The sequence below is a fragment of the Ammodytes marinus genome, assembly GCF_949987685.1.
Source record: "Ammodytes marinus genome assembly, chromosome: 12".
Taxonomy (NCBI): domain Eukaryota; kingdom Metazoa; phylum Chordata; class Actinopteri; order Uranoscopiformes; family Ammodytidae; genus Ammodytes; species Ammodytes marinus.
Window position 1 is genome coordinate 12026056 of NC_137216.1, and position 19343 is coordinate 12045398.

The following is a 19343-nucleotide window of genomic DNA, read 5'->3' on the forward strand; positions in this document are numbered from 1 at the left end:
ACCTGGTAATCTGTAGCACAGTGCATATAGCAGGGAATATTGGTTCATTCTCAGAGATGTGGATGCCTCGTCTCAATTCCAGTCTTGAGTTATGAGCCACAGAATCTAAGCCACACAGCCTTCCTTCCAGGGCGCGCTGCAGCAGGTTTAATGTCATTTAAAATCCATGCATCACACCCACGCCTTTCCCCTGTGTGCACCCACTCTCACATTACTGCCTTTCCTATTTTGTGTGCTTTTCGAGAATGAAGAAGACAATGCTGAGCTCCCTCCGACAACACATCAGTCAAGGACTCAATACATTCGGTTACATCATACTGTGTAAAAAGGTGAAGAGTGGGATTGACAGCCTGGGGCGCATTTGCTTTGGAAGCATTGATTATATTTTATACGAAACTTATTTTTTAATTATTTTTTTTCCGCAAGTGATATTGTCACAATCCTTCCCTTCCGTCATAAGGCCAAAGGTTTAGGCCTTTTGAGCCCCCTTTTTTAAAAAGCCATCAGGATTTATCCTCTTTTAAACATGAATTTGTGTGCCAATGTTTAATGGCAATCCATCTAATTATTTGAGAGAGTTGAGTGACAGTAACAGTTTTATTTATCATGAGTGAAGAATTCTCACTCAGGACCAAACGGAGTGGCTGAACCGACCCATACACCCTGGCCAAAAATAGCACAATTATTTAAATTCAATTCATATATTTCTCCCATTTGCCTATTGCCTATTTGCCCACCATTGGCCAGAGTTTTATCCATGGGAGATGAGTGAGGGCACACATACACCTCTCAGAAATCCCAGGCTATCTATTAGTGTTCTGTCCTCTCCAATAAGTCTCCCAGAGGAATGGAATCTGAGGTGGCTGCACATCTCTAAGTGACTCAGTGATAACAACTATACAGAGGCTGCACAGTGGCTGATGGCTTTGTTCGGATCCCTGATAAAGACAGAGCCTGTTGCGTTGTGTATTTTTGGCTGATGGGTCGATGTGTGTATCGCCGTGTGTGTACAGCGGCATACAGCAGCCTTACAGAGTATATTTTTCAATTTCACATTTGAAGGCCTATACTCTATTATTTCTATATTGTGTTTGCACTATGAGGTGCGCAACAGAAACAAAAGAAAACGGGATCATGTAGCTTCACACTGAGATTTTTCCGACTTGTAGCAGCCAAAGATCTTATAACGTGATATTGTTTCAGTTTTTAATGTAGTAAAAGCTGATAATGTAGTAACTAGCCAATAACTTGATAACATTTCTGAACCTGATTATTTTACTAATAATGTAATAAGGTATTATTATTGGCTGGGTGCAATAGTAAGGTTGCGTGTCATGGAAGTGTGGTGCTTAAGCCAATACATACTATATAATATAAAAACTAATTACTTAAGGTTATTATCAAGAAATTTGATGAAGTTATTGGCAAGTTACTGCATTATTGCCATTTATTGCATTGAAAACTGAAAACTGATTACATTATCGGCAATCATTAAGTTATCCACAGTTATAACATTATTGGCTATAGTACAGACATCACCTAAGGGAAAATTCATCTCCAACACTCATGTGGTTTTCTCTATTGCCACATTGAAGGGGAAAGCAGCATCATTTGAATGAGTTATAAAGGGGACGCACGCTGGTGAATGTTATCTTCTCTAGTCATTACTTATTTGGCCTCCCGCGGACCATAAAATGAGGGAGCATCTGATTAATAACTGAGGGACAAAGGGAACACAAATGACAGATGGAGGATAGAAGAAGTATTTAGCCTCTGCAGGTTGCACTCAGCGGGCTACCTGACTCGGGTAATCACTTCTCATGTCAGAGAATCCCTCTTGGCTCTCTAGGTCTTCATCCAATTGGTCCTTTAGCTCAGAATTGCTCCGGTTTCAGTATGCACCAAGATATGAATATGGGAAATGATAACATGTGGTTGGAGATGCTTTCAGAAAACAGCAGCTTATTCTTGACTATAGCCTTTCATTTTTCGGGCGACAACGAGGCATATGTTTGTCGGGACGCGGAGATCAATGTTTTTCAAACGGAATGCTCTGGAGAATATAAAAAAAGCAACAAAAACAAGAAGAGATAAGAAACAACATGGGGATCATTAAACACAGAGGATAATATAAAGTTAAAAAGCGAAGTAAAAGGGCAAAAGTTGACTGATAAAACCCGGCAACACATTAAATATTCATTAACGCCTTTCTATAAAAGAATGCATTAAGGAGGGTTTTGAAAAAATGCTAATGATGTAGCCTGTTTAATCTCAGAGTGTTTCACAGTCTGGGGATAAACTCCAAACACCAAAGGCACGGTCACCTTTAGTGACAAGTGAGTAAGTTGGCACACACACAGGGATCATAAGTTGTTAAGTCTTGGTGCCAGTTAAAATTTGGGCAGCAGCTGTTGGCCCCATGCAGTTGGAGTGAGTGAAGGGAATTTGGACTGATACCAGCAAAAAGTGCATTACAGTAGTCCACCCTGGAAGAAAATAAATACATGTATGACCTTATGCAACTCAGTGGGAGACTGGCATGACCTCATTAAGGAGGTTTTCCTCAGCTGAGCCTCAAAACAGAGATCTGCACTGAGGCCGGTAGAATGTGTTGGATAAGGACTGTAGAACAAGACTAGATTCACCGTATTTCATTGTAGCTATAAAGATTTGGGACATCAAAATGCTTACTATCACTGAGGCAGGCTAGAGATTATCTAGACAACTGTGTGATAAGCAGACAGTACATGTTGAGCCTTGAGGACAACCACACTTTGTCCTTGTTTTCCATATCTACTCATGGCACACACAGAGAGAAAAAAAGGAAAAGAGATAATGTGAATGCAGTTTCAAGTACCGCTGAAAAGGAGAATGCATTCTTTGGACTTATTTTTATAATTCTTAGAGTTCACTGAAGGCTTTTTGAGCTGACATCACGTCGTGACAGCGTCGTTAAGTACTGTTATTAGGCAGAAAACAAAGACAAAGCCTCGATCTTGAGTCCTGTCTGATGTAACAGCAAATGCCCTTTTCCCTGAACTTTAATACCAATCTTTCTTTAAAGCATTATTCATTCATTTTACGTTCACTCGGGGACAGCAGAAAAAAGCTGTTTCTTATCACCTAATAAAAGTCCAATTATAATGTGTGAGAAAAAAAGTGTGCGCATCCAGCAGGCATGAAGAAAGAATAGCCTTAATTTGTAGTATTGTTTTGTTTTAACGCCTGAGAAAAAAAGAGGTTCCTTTAGCAGCTAAACGTTCCATTGTGTTCACAATAGTTGCTAACTTTGTTTGGGGATGTTGCAGTAGAGTACAATGGCTTTATCCAAGCTTTTTCCAGAAAATTGCTGCCCGGCTACATGTGGAGAAGAGTTGATGAGAGTGGTGAGACTAAAATAAACAGTAAAGGGAATGTGATGACAATTCCCTGTGTCACAAGTGAACACTTTTTTATAGTCCTATTGTTAAAGCTCCCATATTGTGCAAATGCACTTTTCCGATGTTTTTGAACATAATTATGGGTCTACGGTGTGTCTACAGACTGCAAAAGTATCAAAAGAAAGAAAGCTCTGTCCTTTTCTCACTCTCCCCTTTTCTGAAACCCTCCACCTCTCCACCCAATATACTCCAGTCAGAATTCTCCCCGTTTCTGATGTCAAAAACTGGAAAGCCAAAAGCTTCCACTGTGCAGTCCACCCCCCTATTTCTTATTGGTCCACGGCCCCGAGATCCTCTCGAAAAATATTCCTTCACCCCCATGTGGTTTGCTTGTTGCTAAGCGACAAGATGCCTGTAGTACGGCAAAACATGATGAATGTTGCATAATCCACTAATTTATCTTAACCACAGCAGGCTCGTTTTTAATAACACAACGGATAGGAAGCTACTTGTGCTTTTTTTCAAACAGTGAAACTGAAATAAATGTTTTTATTGGTATTTTTGCCTGACTGGTGTATAGCTATTAGCTTTGGGACAAGCATTCAGCTTTTGCTCATAAAAACATATTTATATTCCCCACACCAGTCTGGAAATGCATCGTTTTTAACAGGACAAAGGATTGGAAGGAATACTAAAGAAGTTTGACTTTGAAGATCATTTTTTCACAGATTTTAGTGGTATTGTTAGCAGCTAGCTCCAGAGCTAGCTTCGTAGTAGCCACCATCTTTTGCAGCATTTTTATTGTGAACATGCCGTTTCCATTAGCGTGTGGCTGTCAGTGCATCTGTATGAACATAGTCTTTCAGACAAGGATAGGTCATGTCAAACTGTTCAAAGTGCGTTACTAGCACTAGACTTGGTTCTTCTCATGGGTAGGCTAAACCTAACTGTTCTAACAGGCTATACGTCATCATTGTTTACAAACAGACAGAGGGCGAGGCGTATCTGGCTTCGCTTCCGGACAGGGGGCGGGGGGAGCTCAAAGATTGTATATTTACGAGGGGAGCTGCAGCTCTTTTAAAAAAATAGGCCATTGTGAGATTAGCTGAACATCAGCATAGTACAATAAATTATCTGAAAGTTTTTTTCAGCAAACAATTGAAGAAAAACATATTAGGGACCACTAAGACCATATAATATGGTGTATAATAGAACCGAAAAGTGTATAATATGGGAGCTTTAATATAAAAATATTGATAATTAATTGCAGCTTTAACCAGTTGATTTGGTCTAGTTACTTTCTATGACATTAACCAAGTTGTTTTGGTTTTCTTAATGTTACTTTGTAACTTAAGGTAACACATAAGAGCATGCTTGCATTAGTCGTTTTAAGCATCAACAAAACATTGTTTCTGGAGGCATAATTTACACTGTTCTGGAAAATGAAACCTGCCTGCCTCAATTCAAAGTGCTTCCACCTAATGCTCAAAAAACAGAAATAAAGCATTACTTTGGGGAATTTCTGTTCAATCTGAACAGCTTGAGGTACGTCAGTAATCTAATCGGCCTTCAAATTAAGATTCAGCAGATGTTCAACCGAGAAGGCTACCTTGTCAAGGCTCTCCTTAAACACATAAGAGAAGTATTCCTTCATAGCCGTATACGGTTTGTGAAATCTCCACTTCCCCTGTAGTTGGTCCCAAACCAGTCAATACAGTTTATTTTTTCAGGTAAATCATTTGAACTACACAGACAGCTTTGTCATTCATACATGTAAGTCAATGCTGGGGTTTATGTGAAAATATCCTGGGTTGTGAAAAAAAAGTAGCTGGTGTTGTTCAGTGTATACAAAATGAACTTATATGTAGTATATACAGTACATACAGTATATGTTATAGAACAATCAGCAGATAAATCATACTAACAGTTCTGCCTTTTGCCAGAGATAAAATTGTCACTTTACCTCTGTCCTGCCATGGCCTGGGTCACCTGCGTTATCAAAACACGAGGGTCTTATGCTCAGGTGGCTGCCATTAGTTCTGCTCCTGTGCTTACGGCAGAGAGATCCCAAGTCACTGGAAGACAGTGAGAGGCAGAGAGTGAATGGCATCCTACCCAATTACTTGTCACCTCTACGCAGGCTGGCGCGGGGACTCGAGGGGACCACATGAGACAAGCAATTACACGGGAAAAAGATTCTGATCACCCCCATCGAGGTATTGCAAAAACCTCTGGCTGTGGTCTTAAAGAGATACCGACTTAGGAACCGTGGCATTTATAAGTGTAAACACATTGATTCTTGGAGGGTAGGGAGGGGAGGGAGGGGGGTGCAACCTAAAATCAAAGTGAATAAACGAGCTCTAAGAGGAAATACAATATCCCCTTGGTAGATGAACTACTGAGTCTCTCTGGAGGCGGATGATTATATAGCCAAACATTGATTTCAGTCGGAGAAGAAGTTCTGTCTAGGTTTTGACAATCTGTAGATTTTTAGCAATACAGCATGACACGACAGGATCACTATGAGGAGGGAAAAAAAGAAAGAAATGTCACCGGAATGGGATATATTGTTGAACCTGGGTATAAAAAAACTAGCGCCCTGCTGTGTTGTGATGGCATAACATCACACATAATAGGATGCCATTTGTCAGCCTGTTACAATTTGTGGACTTTTCACCTTCTCAGTTTTCCTCACAAAGTTAATTGATTTACAACTGAGTCTGTCAGGCAAAGCAGCAGGAGCTATCAAGACTTGCTCATCATACATTATGCTTATTTTAAATATTATAAATAATTAATAATCAACTTCAATTTAACTTTACTTTCTTGAACAACTCATTTTAAGAAGTCAAGACAACTTGGAGGTGAAGTCTTAACAAAACTTATATAAACTATCTTATAGAATTTAAGTCAAAGCTGCAAAAATAACCCTCTGCTGATTTAGCATAGGATCTTTATCATGGAGGGATGGTAACCCAGGAAAGTAATTCTTGTGTCAGCTGTTTTTGAATAAGTTTTCCGCACACCTTTACTCATTTTCTCTTGACTTTACAGAAAGGAGCGTGTGTTTTCTGCAGCACCCATTTGAAACTCTCTGACAGCAAGCTGCCCTGGGCAGGTTAGCATACACAGAGTAGAAACCAAGGCAAATGTGACACAAGCACTGACCCGGAAAAATATATATCAGACAGAAGAGGAAAGAAGATGTGTGAGCTTTATCCTTCATCACAGAACCTGCATTCATATACAGAGATGAAGCTATGCCAGGGAGCAACGCTTTGGCTTTGGGTGAAGGTGGGCGCGCTCTTGACTGGCAAAGTTAAACACAGCACTGTTGCCTTAAACATATAATGGCAAAGGCCCATATTTATATTCATTTCACAGTCCTCACAAATACATTGCAGAGATGTCTCTTTGGATATGCTGTGTTGAGGCACTGCTGATATAACAACTTAGTGCTTGATTCATATCATGATGTTTGAATCAGAAGTCCTCTGCAGTGCTTGATTTTTGGGCGATTAGTTTTGCCGTTATCAGTGAGTTTGTGCACAGTGACAGTGTGAGACGGGAACCATGTCGGCACACGTTCTTATCAGAAGCTGTTGAATTGCCACCATGATTGCACATCAATATGGATCAAAAGGACGGTGACATGAAGTCACAGCGCTGGGCGGTTTGTTTTGCTCTGGCTGAAGAGGGAAATATCTTGAGAAAAACAGAAAGGGAATATATATGAGAGAGAGGGCATGGCTTCCTTCTGACCTGTTGTGTCTTGTGGGTTCACCTCGCTGTGTTGTCTGACTGCTGTGCAAGTTTAAACACTGTCCACAGTTTGACAACTCCCTGAATGAATTATGCTAATGCTGCCGACTAAAGATGATGGATGATTCACTCAGAAGTCTTCATGCTGGTATTGAAATGATCCTCCTTGTGATTTGCCGCAGTATTGATTGGAGATAAATCGGAGCAGAAGGAGCGTGCATTGTGTTTTTTTTTTCTACAAAGTGTGAAACTGGCTCTTTGAAGTGTCACACCTGCTGATAGCAGTCAAGAGACTCTGGATTCCTCTCTGTCTGCCGCTTATCAGATTTCCATCAATGGACGGAAAAGATTCTCATTGCCACACTGTGAAGCGGCTCTGAAGAGATGTTTGCATTACAAGTGCTTATTTTGTCCGATACTGATTGGCCATAATAGGGATTTCATTACTCAATGGGCAAACCGTGCATGTGTTAGTGTTAGTGTTGTTTTGTTTATTCCACTGGCTATTTAGTTAGTGATTAGGCTTTCATGTAGCTCTTGCACTGGTGTTGTAGGGCTGAATGCTAAATTATAGCAAAAGCCCACTGAGGCCATGCTCATAGTATTGCAGCCCTAAGTATTCCATTAGTGTGGGATACTGAGGCTGATGCTTCGCCTCTGGATAATGAAAGCTGCAATAAGTCTCTGTGTTAAGCCAACAATCCAAATACTGTATTGTATTCACTTACTGAGCATTTATGGAAATACAATGATTTATATTCAAGGCAGGAAGGTCAAATTTCTCAGCTGCTAACCCCCCTTTTTTTCAATCACACAAACGTTATTTTTAGCTGTGTGTTGTTTTGCCACTCGAATTTGTTCTGCCGATGGTGATTTTTGAACATATTCCGCTCACGTTTCACAAATTACCTTTTAACCTGCTACCTAAACACTAGGTTAAGATAAAGCTGATTCAAGCCTTCTGTAGATGGATCGACTGCCTGATGATAATCTGATGAATTTCTGCATATATGAATGTTCTAATTGAGGATGCACCTCGCTGCTCATAAATTACAACTGATGGAAGTGTGGCATGGGGGACGGCTCCGTGCATAATGAGGCTCAGTGGCATAGGTATCATTTAATTAAAAAGTGCAGTGACAAAAGACGCGTGTATCCGAACAGTCAAACTTAACTCGGGCTGGGAAGTTGGAGATGGATAGTGAGTTTAGGCTAAGCAGATGTTTTTTTTGGGAAAGATGCACAAAAAATTGCTACGTAGAGACAAAAACATAATGTGCAATAATGTTACAGCAGTATGTCTCCCCAAAGTAAATCACCAAACGAGTATCATATCAATAAAAAACATGTCATTTGAAGTGCACTGCTGTTAAGGCTTAAGCATTGAATCTTTCAAACAGAGTTAGCAAGTCTCTCCACAACTGAGGCAAAGATTCAAGCTAAAGAAAAGTGCTCAGGACAGCACAGCACAGTCGAGGCAATGATCAATATGATCAATAAATACACAAAAATGATTTGTGTCTGTAAAACGTTCAAGCAGAATTTGTGGCTAAGAAAAAGATGTGTCTCATTCATGACAGAAGGGTCATTGTGTGCGTATAGTATCCGGCTGTTTGGCTGTAAAAGTTTAAAGCCCTACAAGTAAATATCGCACATTACAGCAGCCCCAAAGTAGCAGCATGTAATTGAAAAGTTCAGCAACAAAGGAAATCCTATCTTAAGATTTTACTGACCTGACTTACGATGCCTTTACCCAATGTAATTAAAGTTACCAGAGAGGCAAAAGATTTAACAGTGGTCTGGTGCAGTTATTCTGGTGACGGAGCACTGCTCGCTGCTGTTTAAGAGACAGTTTACGGCTCTGTTGTTTGCTTTCTTTTTGTCTCCCCTTCTGTCTGGTTTCGGGGCATAGCATGGGGATTGCTTTTCTTTTCTTACTTTTTTTTTATACTGCCGTACAGCTTTGCTATCATTTGTCCAACTTAAGGGTGTTCAACTAAACACTGCCGAGAAAGAGAATACGAGTTTGGTCACGCTACACTGGCAATAGGTTTACTTTCTGTCTTTCCCTGCATTACAGTGAAGTCTGCGGCAGCCTCTTTGCCATTAAGTATTTCTTTCCCTACACCGCAGCGTTAATGGAATAGTAAATATAGCAAAGGGTCCCCGGGGGGTAGCGCAGCCCCCCTGGAGGTGTAGGCAAGGCGACTAAGTGCAACGGGAATGAAGGAGCTGTGACTGCTCCACTCCGGAGGGGGCTGACAGATGCTGATGCTGACGGATGGAGAGAGTGATTATTCAGAGCTTTGGAGATGAACTAGTGCTTGTGTTCGCTGCCTCCCCTGGCAGCCGAATCACTCCCAATCACACCCCCATAAATCACGCACACACACATACCATGGCATCGTATGAAAACAGCCCCCCCGTCCCCACCCCTTTCCAGCACAGGTGGTCATGCTGATGAGAGAGTGGGTATCAAGAAAGAGTGCCATCAGCGATCGCGGTATCAGTGGCAGTCCGGCTGCTCGCTGTTGACACACTCAAGGTCTTCAAGCTCGGCGGTGAATTGCTGCTCATATCTTATTTTTGTGAAGGGTTTTTTTCATCAGTCTATTTTAGGGTAAACCCCATATGTTTTTTGTTAGTCGAGTGCTGTCAGTTTTGATTGAATTGAGATTGAAAATTTTGATTGATATCTCCAGTCTAATGTGTCTAATTAAAATGTTTTCATAGACATACGGATGACTCCACAGCTGTGAGTGATCTCGCATGGCCTCTGCTCTCGCCTGACATAAACAACATGTCTCTCTCCCGCTCAGAGCGCCTCAAGTGTCTATGAGGCTGTAAACAAGCAGTCTGGCACTTCACATCATCTTAAGCCAGAGTGAAAAGCACGTTAGTTCAGATTAATACAACATGGTGCAGCCTAAGTATGCATTCAAAACCCCAAATTAATGAATGTAAACAAGCAGGGTAGTCAACGAAGCATATAGTGTGGAATTCTGAACAAAATGTGCCGCTCAAAGTGCCTATTCATTGCCGATTGTCCACCTTTTGGCAATGCATAGACTCGAAAACAAGTGAAATGGGCTGCGGCAATAAAGATGTTTTATACCCAAGTTGAGACACTTCATTTTGTGCAGGCACCAATGCTTTTTTATTTTCAGCTATTTTTGTTCAGCCTCTTGTTTTATGCACCCAATTTTCAAGGTAGCCCATAAAGAATAGCCAGCCTTCGTTTACAAGTGGCCTATTGCTCGAGAAGGCTAATGTAGCTGAATATGTGTTGCCTTTCAAGTGCCCAGGATCTCACCTCTTAATAGAGCTCTGTCCCCATAGTGACACGGCTCACCAGTCTGCTTCATTCAGTACTGTTTCCAGAGACAGTGCTGTCTGTGGCAGGGTACCTCTGAGGCATTTACAGTGTTGCTACTATGTTACAGTCTAGTAGCAGTAACAGACACTACGACCGCTTCCCCAGGGTGTATTCTTGTCCACCATGCTAATAGACTACTTGCGACAAAAAAAAAGACATCCTGAACAAGGCAATTAATATGGTTGGCCATACCCACAGCAAAAGACAAACTACAATTTGGATGGTTTTAATTCAAGCCACTAGCCTGGAAATCCTGCCGCTGGTCAATTTAAATTTGCTCAGTGTGTTGGTCTGGACACTCTCCATTGAAGCTCATTAACTATGTTGGAGAATTCTGACTTACTAATCAAAATCATTCTATCTGATATGGTCGGGCCAGAGCCCAATGCATGGGGCTCTGGGCCGGACGTAACCCGATGACGACAGTGCTGGACATGAAAACAACAAAGATGGATGTGGATACATTGTTTGAGTTTAAAACGGCATTGGGCTCAACACTTAACGATTTAGAAGACGGCACTCAAATTTTTCATTAGCAAGAAAGAAGAATGTTCTGTTTAAAAAGTTGAATTTACCAGTTAACCTCGCTGTTTGCTAAACAAACGGGGCTTAATACGCCACCTTGTTCATTGCTCTGATTGGTCCTAGTGCTATCCAATTGCGTGCAGTGGTATTTGAAATGCACGCGTAGGTTCTGCCCCTTGAATTGGGAAGGTGATCGTGGCCAGACCCAATATATCATTCTAGATGCGGGTCTGGATTTCCAGGCTAACAAGCCACATGTAACTCTCTATTTTCTCTGATCTGCTCTTTGACACTAATCCGCAGTGTGAATGAATGCAAGGGACGATAGTACATTGTTATCGCATTTATCGTTTTGCACATGTCTGATGCACATACAACATAAAATGGGAATTGGAATGGAGACATTAGAAGACATCGATTCTCAGACAAAACTGGTCATGTTCTTTTGATGCACTTGAATGTCCAAACTAATTGCTGAAATAACACCAGTGGACAAATCATCCTCCTCTCCAAAAACAATGATCTCTTAAAAATAAAAAAGATATAACAACCAAAACGTCATTTGACCATATTGGTGTTCGTCACATGATGTAAGTCCCCCCATTAATAAGGCAAAGCCACGACAAATAAACTCAATGATGCGCTTCAGTGGACTATGAAACAAAGTCAGCACTTTAATTGATTGCCCCCTTAAGCAGAAAGCAACAGCTTCAAAGCAGTGGTGTCATGTCGGTGATTGGCCGGCGAACAAAGTGTTAACAACATGATTTCACTGGCAGGAAAAAGCATATTAGAGTTTCGGAGCTTTGTCAAAGGAAAGCAATTTAGGAAGCAGTAGGATCTCATTATTAATTCCAATTAGGAGGAATGAATCAAATTATCCTTTTCATAGCATGTGGCAAAATAACTGGTAGAGAAGTTCACGCGGCTGATGTAGATAATATCATCAAATTGATTTTTCTTTCTTTCCTTCTGATTTAAATCTTCTGGAAATGAGCAGAATAGGTCAAAACCTAAATTAAAAGGACACAAGTCATTTTTGATTGGATTTTTATTATTTTACAAATTCATTTTAGCACTTTATGAAATCGCTATTTAATTACCACTCTTTAATCATCTGAATCTACACATTCCGCTCATATTAACACCATGTTGCATCACTATATCGTGATGTATTTTAATATAGATTTGACTTTTCAGATTCAGCACAACAAGCAGTGTTATTCCACATGTGCTCCAGACACGATTGATTATGAAATACACTCCATAAGTGAATTACAGCAACCATACAACACCTAAGGCCTGCTCATTCAGGACCACCATCTTTTCAATTCCAAATTTTATATTTTCTAATATTTCAGCCTCCAGTTAACCAAATTATATTTGGCTACGGTATGTTAATGATGTAAGTTTTGGGACTGAGAACGACTTCCATGGTAACAGAAGGCTGTTAACAGTGTGTGTAGAAACAGCCTGATAGCTATTCTCTAACATCTTGTTCCCATCCATCCATCCATTATCTGCACTCATAACAACTCCATACAGCCAACCAGGTCATTTGAACCCATGATCTTCTCACTGTGGAGAGTGCTAACCTAACCACTGCACCGCTATGACACCTTCCTCTTGTTGTTACTTCTCATTTAAGACACTTATTCTTACCCCATATGAATAAATAAAAGAGACATAAAATAGTTTGTTTTGGGTGGACTTTATCAAGTGAAATATCTTTTTACTATCCAAAATGATTTTAAACATACCATATCTTCACCATGTGCAGCCTCTGATACTGCTGTGAAATGTTTGTAGTTCTCTTCATTCTCCATAATAGAGGCTGTGGTCAGCTTGAATTCATGGAAGTATTCCATTTTAAGCAACAGCGGGAAACCGGTATCAGCAATTTTGTTTCCCCCCTGACCACAGTAGTTCTAATTTCCACCATTTGTCTGAGATGCTGACAGTTGTGCTTTTGGCTCACATACTTTGATGTCACCAAGTGACTGCCAATCTGTTTCACGCTGCAGAAATCAACCTCATCATCGCTCATTCAGGTATTATGATGTGCACTTGGTTGGTTCGGTTGCCTAACAAATGTCAACATGGCTAAATGGTAAATGGACTCCACTTATATAGCGCTTTTCCCTGGTTTTTCACAGATGGATTAGCCCCTTCAAATTAACTGTTATTTTACCGCTCATCATGTCTTTGAACTTCTCCCTTTGCAAACAGACCTATCGGGCATCAGCCGTCAGACCTTGTGATGTGAAATGTAATTGAACACGTTTGGCAGGTGAACGCTTTGAACTAGGATTTCGTTAGCAGGTCCTAAGGCTTTCGTACGTCATCGTACCATCATCAAACAAGAAGCAAATTGTTTTTCCCTCTCTTTTTTTATTTTTACATTGCACACTGAGAATGACTCATCGTCATCAACTTCACCGAATCATCATTTGCCCTCCTTTAAAGACAGGTCCTGATTGTATTCTTAAAATAGTTCCTACAGGAAATGGTAATTGCACATTAAGATAACTCAAACCTTCAGTATGCTGTGTGAGCAAAGAGTCAAACTGATGGTTTTGGTTATTTTAAATTGAATGTTTATTAATGGAAGTCTTTGTTCAAAACACATTACACTATACACAATCTCATGATGGTTTCACTGCTGAAGAGGTCGCTTTATTGAGACTGAGTTTAATCATTATTGAAACCCAAAACAAGAGTTTGCTCTTACGCCAAATTAAAAAGCTTGACTAAATATTGCAGTTCAGCTAAGTAAAAAAATATTTTCTCTTCTATTTTACCCATATTACATGACTGAGCAGCAAGAAAAACAAAGATATTGATCTATTTGGGATCAAGAACCCAAGTGAATCTAGTCTTTTGTGTCCATGCTTACCTCATATTCTTTGTGTATGGATTGTCTACCAGTGATTTGAATACTTTGTGTTCATTTCCTCCTTAGTTCATGAATAAAGCAATCATGGAGGTTAAATAATGGCCCTGATTTAGGCCTGATTGCAAACTGCTAGATATAAGCAATTCAAATCATCATTTTTTCCAAAGCTCTTTGCTTTAATGAAAATGCCCTCACCTTAGTATGTGTCTGTTCTTTGGTTTTGCAGGCCAGTGGGGTCAGTGTATCGGGGAGGAGTGTGGCTCTGGCGGGGTTCAGACCAGGACAATATGGTGCGTTCACATGGAGGGCTGGACCACCCACCATACCCACTGCCAGCACATGGACAAGCCAGAGAGCCAGAGGCACTGCTTCAAGGTGTGCGACTGGCACCAGGACCTCTTTGAGTGGGAGCTGTCAAACTGGGGGGGCTGTGTTCTCGTCCCTTTCTTTTCCAACGAGCTCAAGCTGAGGACTGCCGAGTGCGTTACAGCGCAGCACGGCATCCAGAGGCGCAAAGTCCACTGTGTGCGTGCTTCAAACCGTACCACAGTCAACTCCAGGATATGTGAGTTCTTTTCCCAGAAACCACCTGGTGAGCAGGCCTGCCTCATCCCCTGCCCCCAGGACTGCGTGGTTTCGGACTACACCTTTTGGTCCATTTGCAGCAAAACCTGCGGCGCTGGCCTGCAGCATCGGACTCGACACGTCCTGGCCACACCAATGTACGGAGGTGCAAACTGCCCCAACCTGACCCAGATCAGGACTTGTTCTAGCCCTGTTGACTGCCCTACTGGGGAGGGCGAGTACCAGTATAGCCTTAAAGTAGGAGCCTGGAGTGAGTGCCGGCTCCCCCATCACAAGGATGCCCTGTTAAACGGTAGGACCACGGTGGACTTCAGCACCGGATTCACTGAGAACAACACAGTGACGTTGCACACACAGACTTCTCAGCACCACTCCCATCCACACCAACACCACCACCACCATCACCATACGCACATCAAATACCCCATGTCATGGGAGCTGGAGGTGGGATACCAGACCAGACAAGTCCGCTGCACCAGGAGTGACGGCAAGAATGCAATGCTGAGGTAAGCCCATCAAAGCGCTGCAAAGGTTTCATACCTTTCAAATAGTGAGAATGAAAAAGCTGAACCTAAGACAAATACGTGGGGAATAAACACACTGCTAAAAATAGTAGTTTTTTTTCCAAGGTCCTAGATAAGGCCAATATTATGATGAAAGCGAGGTGGCTGTTTGAAAAGAGCCGGTGTGTATTAGTAGTACAGCTAACTGGATTTGTCTCACATTGATCTCTTTTTCCACTGATGTAGCATAAGCGTGCTACAGGAGATGTAAAACGTGCTCTGTAGCAAAAGGTGGATGTCTGTCAGGTGAAATGGGCTTAACAGAGCTGATTATTGACAGTTATTGTTTCGTAACATGAGAAACACATGATCAATGGTCATCACCCTTGTGATCTCAGTGGGTCATTTTACTCACGCAGAAGTGTATTCAGTGAAATAATTTTTTTTTGTATTTATGGTGTTTTTTTTTGTTTTTTTTATTATAATTGGATTATGTGTGGGCTGGTGTTCTTGCAGCATATCAGCATGGTGGTGAGGCGCAGTTGTGGTAAATGTCAAGTGCTGCTCTCCCCCTGTCTCTGCTGTTTGAGCTGACCTGAGCTGATAAGAATGGATTTTCCTGCATACACTTACACACGTGTCCCACACGCACACGCACACACACACACGCACACACACACACACACACACACACACACACACACACACACACACACACACACACACACACACAGCAACTGCAAGCACTTACACACAATCCCCCCCCACACACATACACTCACAACAAAAACACATACTACATCTTCAAATAATCAACATTCCATCTTCTTTTTTCTTTTCAAGGGGGAGAGAAAATCATTGCATGCATATTATATTGACTAAATGCCTCTATACCATCTACTTGGTGTAAAGTGAGGCTATTAGCTGACTGTTTAGATCAATTGTTCACTGCCATTCAATAATATTCTGCTGGAATGATGAACTGTCATTGCTTGGCCTTGCTTTTGAACGCTGCATTGCAAAATTGTGCACTGCTAAATAAAAAACGAAGCACCGGCAACTTTAGGTATTTGAATTCTCCTGTGCAACATTGAATTAAATCATCCCAATTTTGATGTGATGAGTTTTGCTTGTCCCTTGCCATTTAGATAAAGATAAGGCATGCAATGTGGGTATATTGTTTTGTATTTGATATTTTGTGCATTATTAACCCCCGACAAGACAGGTTCACAGGCTTTATGACTCGAGAGTGAAGGGACCATTTACAGTGTAGTGCCTGATTAGCTTGGTATTTGCTCAGAAGCTTTTGAATATGGATTTCCCACCTGAGTTCTGCCTCGTTCTGCTTTTCTAATTACAACCTAATTGCCAAGTAAAATTCTGCAATGAGCTATGATACTCACACATCTTAATAACCAAAGTAATTAAATTGTCCAAATTAAACAATGGGAGCCTTAATTACATGAATAATGCACTGGTTCTGCGTATTTAAGTGAACATATCTGCTCTTTGCACCATTTCCGGAATGGCTGACTTTTTTGTCTGAGACCCAAGTTATTTATAAGCTCTAATAATATTGAGTATAAGCTGCAAAGGTCAGTTGTTCAGGAAATCATGATATCCAATAATAGTGATGGGGTTACATAGATTCTATGGTATGAAATGAAGTTTCGTCCATGTGTCTTTAATGTTTTCTTTTGTTTTGACTGATTTTTTTGTCCATGTCTATTTGCAGTCTCTGCGCCAAGGACAGCTCTCCCCTGACCTTTCAGGCATGCGTGATGCCCATAGACTGTCACATCTCTGATTGGTCGTTGTGGAGTCCGTGCTCCAAGACCTGCCAGTCCACCGACCTGTCTCCTGGTTACCGCCTGCGGTCACGCATCATGACTCAGCTCCCGGTGGCAGGGGGGAAACCGTGTCCTGCCCTTGAGGAAAAGGAAGCTTGCAACATCATAGGAGATTTACTTCCAAAGTGCCCCAGGTAGTTTTTTCTCTTTAACAGCGATGGTCATCCTCTCATTTTCTGCTCGCATACCTGTTGAAGCTCCGTTTGTGTGTACTCTGTCCGTTTGTGTGTACTCTGTCAAAATCTGAAACCAAATCATGATTTTAAATTGAGCTTCTCCAAGCTTTTCCCCCTTGATGATTATGAGGGGGAAAGCCTAGAGGCAGCAAATATTCATGACTTCCCAATTGAATTAGTTTGTGCATATTTTTTAGGGCATTACCTCAATTATCTTGTGACACCTACAATAACCTCATATACTGCTGGGAGTCCCTAACCTAATGGACATGACCCGGGTGACAAAAACTGTGTTTGGCAGAACCTTATTGTTTCAGGAGGGATGACTTAAGATAGACTTTGGTTAGTTTTAAATGCGGTAAACAAGGAAGTCAATGGAGAATGTTTTTCCCATGCTAGTAGATTTTTTAGTTTTATTTCGTGAATCTACATGGAGTGCCTGAGAGCAAAGGATTTACATGATTAGGGAAAACTCATTACGCAAATTAAGCATTTGATAGATTACCACAGGCTGTTGTTCTGGTAAACTTCTCCAATATTATTGCTTTCCGCACCACTGCCTGTTTCATTGTGGTATCCAAACATTTATTTAGATGTTTTTTTGAAAAGGGAAATAATCATGCCTCCCCTCTTCCCTGACATGCTGAGAGACACTCTTTTTGCCAGAGACTGCGCTGGCTAATTTCTCTTTTTGCTTTTTTGTGACATTTCTAAAAAAAAACTAAAAAAAAACACTGGCATTGCTGGGAGTCTACTGAGAATGTATCCTTTTTTATCATAATGCATTTATACATCAATAGGTCCTGAGTGGATTGAAGCTTTGTTGAGGAAAATACACAGAGAAAATGATACTCCTGTTTACCTCTTAAGACATAGCCAACTGTGCCTCCAGCAGCTATTCCATTTAACTGTGTGTGTTTGTGTGTTTGTGTGTTTGTGTGTGTGCGTGTGTGTGTGTGTGTGTGTGCGTGTGCGTGTGTGCGTGCGCGTGTGTGTGTATGTGCGTGCATGCGAGTGTGTGTGTGCGTGTGTGCATTTGTGTGTATGTGTGTGCGTGCGTCCATGTGTGTGTGTGTTTGCGCTCTGTCAGGTATGCATGGAGGACCGCAGACTGGGGCGATTGTCGCATCCTCCCCTTACTGAGCCAGCAGGACCGGCGTGGGGCCAACATGAGTGTTCTGTGTGGAGGGGGGATCCAGACCAGGAAGGCCTACTGTGTCCAAGTCCCTGTTGACCCCACACCACATCACAGGAAGGAGGGTAAGAGAAATAAAAAAAGGCCTTCATCACAGTTCACCCTGGGGCTCACTGCAAGCACACAGAGACTCAAGAGATATACACTCCAGATATATTCCAACTGAACTCAGTATGTGAGTTTTTTTTATACTAGCTGTGAGTATAGGTCTTTTAAGTGAAAGTGAGCAGAGGGCATTGCGTTTCTTATGCAGGTTTGAAAAAAAAGAAAAGGGAAACACGCTGCATTGCTGTACCAAAAGCACGTTGAAAGTGGAAGTAGACATTACAATAGCCATTGTCAACCTTTTACTGTGTATACAATATACTGTAATGCGTTTGGACAGCAGGGACGCCACTACTCTGCATGTGAAATACTTCACTTTACCTTTGAATGTTTAATGTTATTTTCATTGCAAGGACTTGCGAGCAACTGCTTTTGTGTGCAGCAATGACAACATTAAAACTCAGTTTCCTATGAAACGTTGGCATTTATTTCAACTAGATTGCCAGCAAACCACAGAGCAGCGTGAAAATAGAAGGATTCTGTAGCAGTTTAATGAAGACACCTTCCCTTACACCGTAGATGAAAACAAGAAAAGCTGCACTGTGTTATAAACACTTCAACTCGTATGCATTTTGTTTTACATGGTGTGGCATAGAATAGTTTGACAACATTTTCACACGCACTTTGGCTCATCGCAAAGACTGGGAAAGGGTGGGGGGGACAGCTAACTTATAGGTCTGTCCCAAGGTACGCAGCGCCCCTAAAGCTCATTTACCAACATATTATATCTCTTATGTTTACCAACATTTTAGTCTGAACGTCAACAGGAGGTTGCTAAGAAACCAGCAGGTACACCGGGTATTGACTGTTCACCAACATATCTTAAGCCTTGACATGCTTTTGTGAGGCAGTTCTGCTCACACACCAACAATTAAATAGAGAAAGACTAAGTTCTGTCAGCTTTGCTGCGTCCGATGTGTGTGTGTGGGTGGAGGTCAGAGTAAAGCAAGAAACAGTAACTGGATGAATTCACTATCCACTACACCACCT

At 41.4% G+C, this 19343-nt stretch overlaps 1 protein-coding gene across 1 annotated transcript in view; it reads left to right on the plus strand.

Moving 5' to 3' along the window:
• The window catches only part of thsd7ba (thrombospondin, type I, domain containing 7Ba), a gene marked incomplete at its 5' end in the record, with an annotated part of 124480 nt that overhangs the window by 21665 nt on the left and 83472 nt on the right, over positions 1-19343 (plus strand). Inside the window, 3 exons of the mRNA XM_080037506.1 lie at positions 14171-15030; positions 16763-17011; positions 18144-18313. Coding sequence (XP_079893632.1) covers positions 14171-15030; positions 16763-17011; positions 18144-18313 — 1279 coding nt within the window. The remainder of the gene's footprint in view (positions 1-14170; positions 15031-16762; positions 17012-18143; positions 18314-19343) is intronic.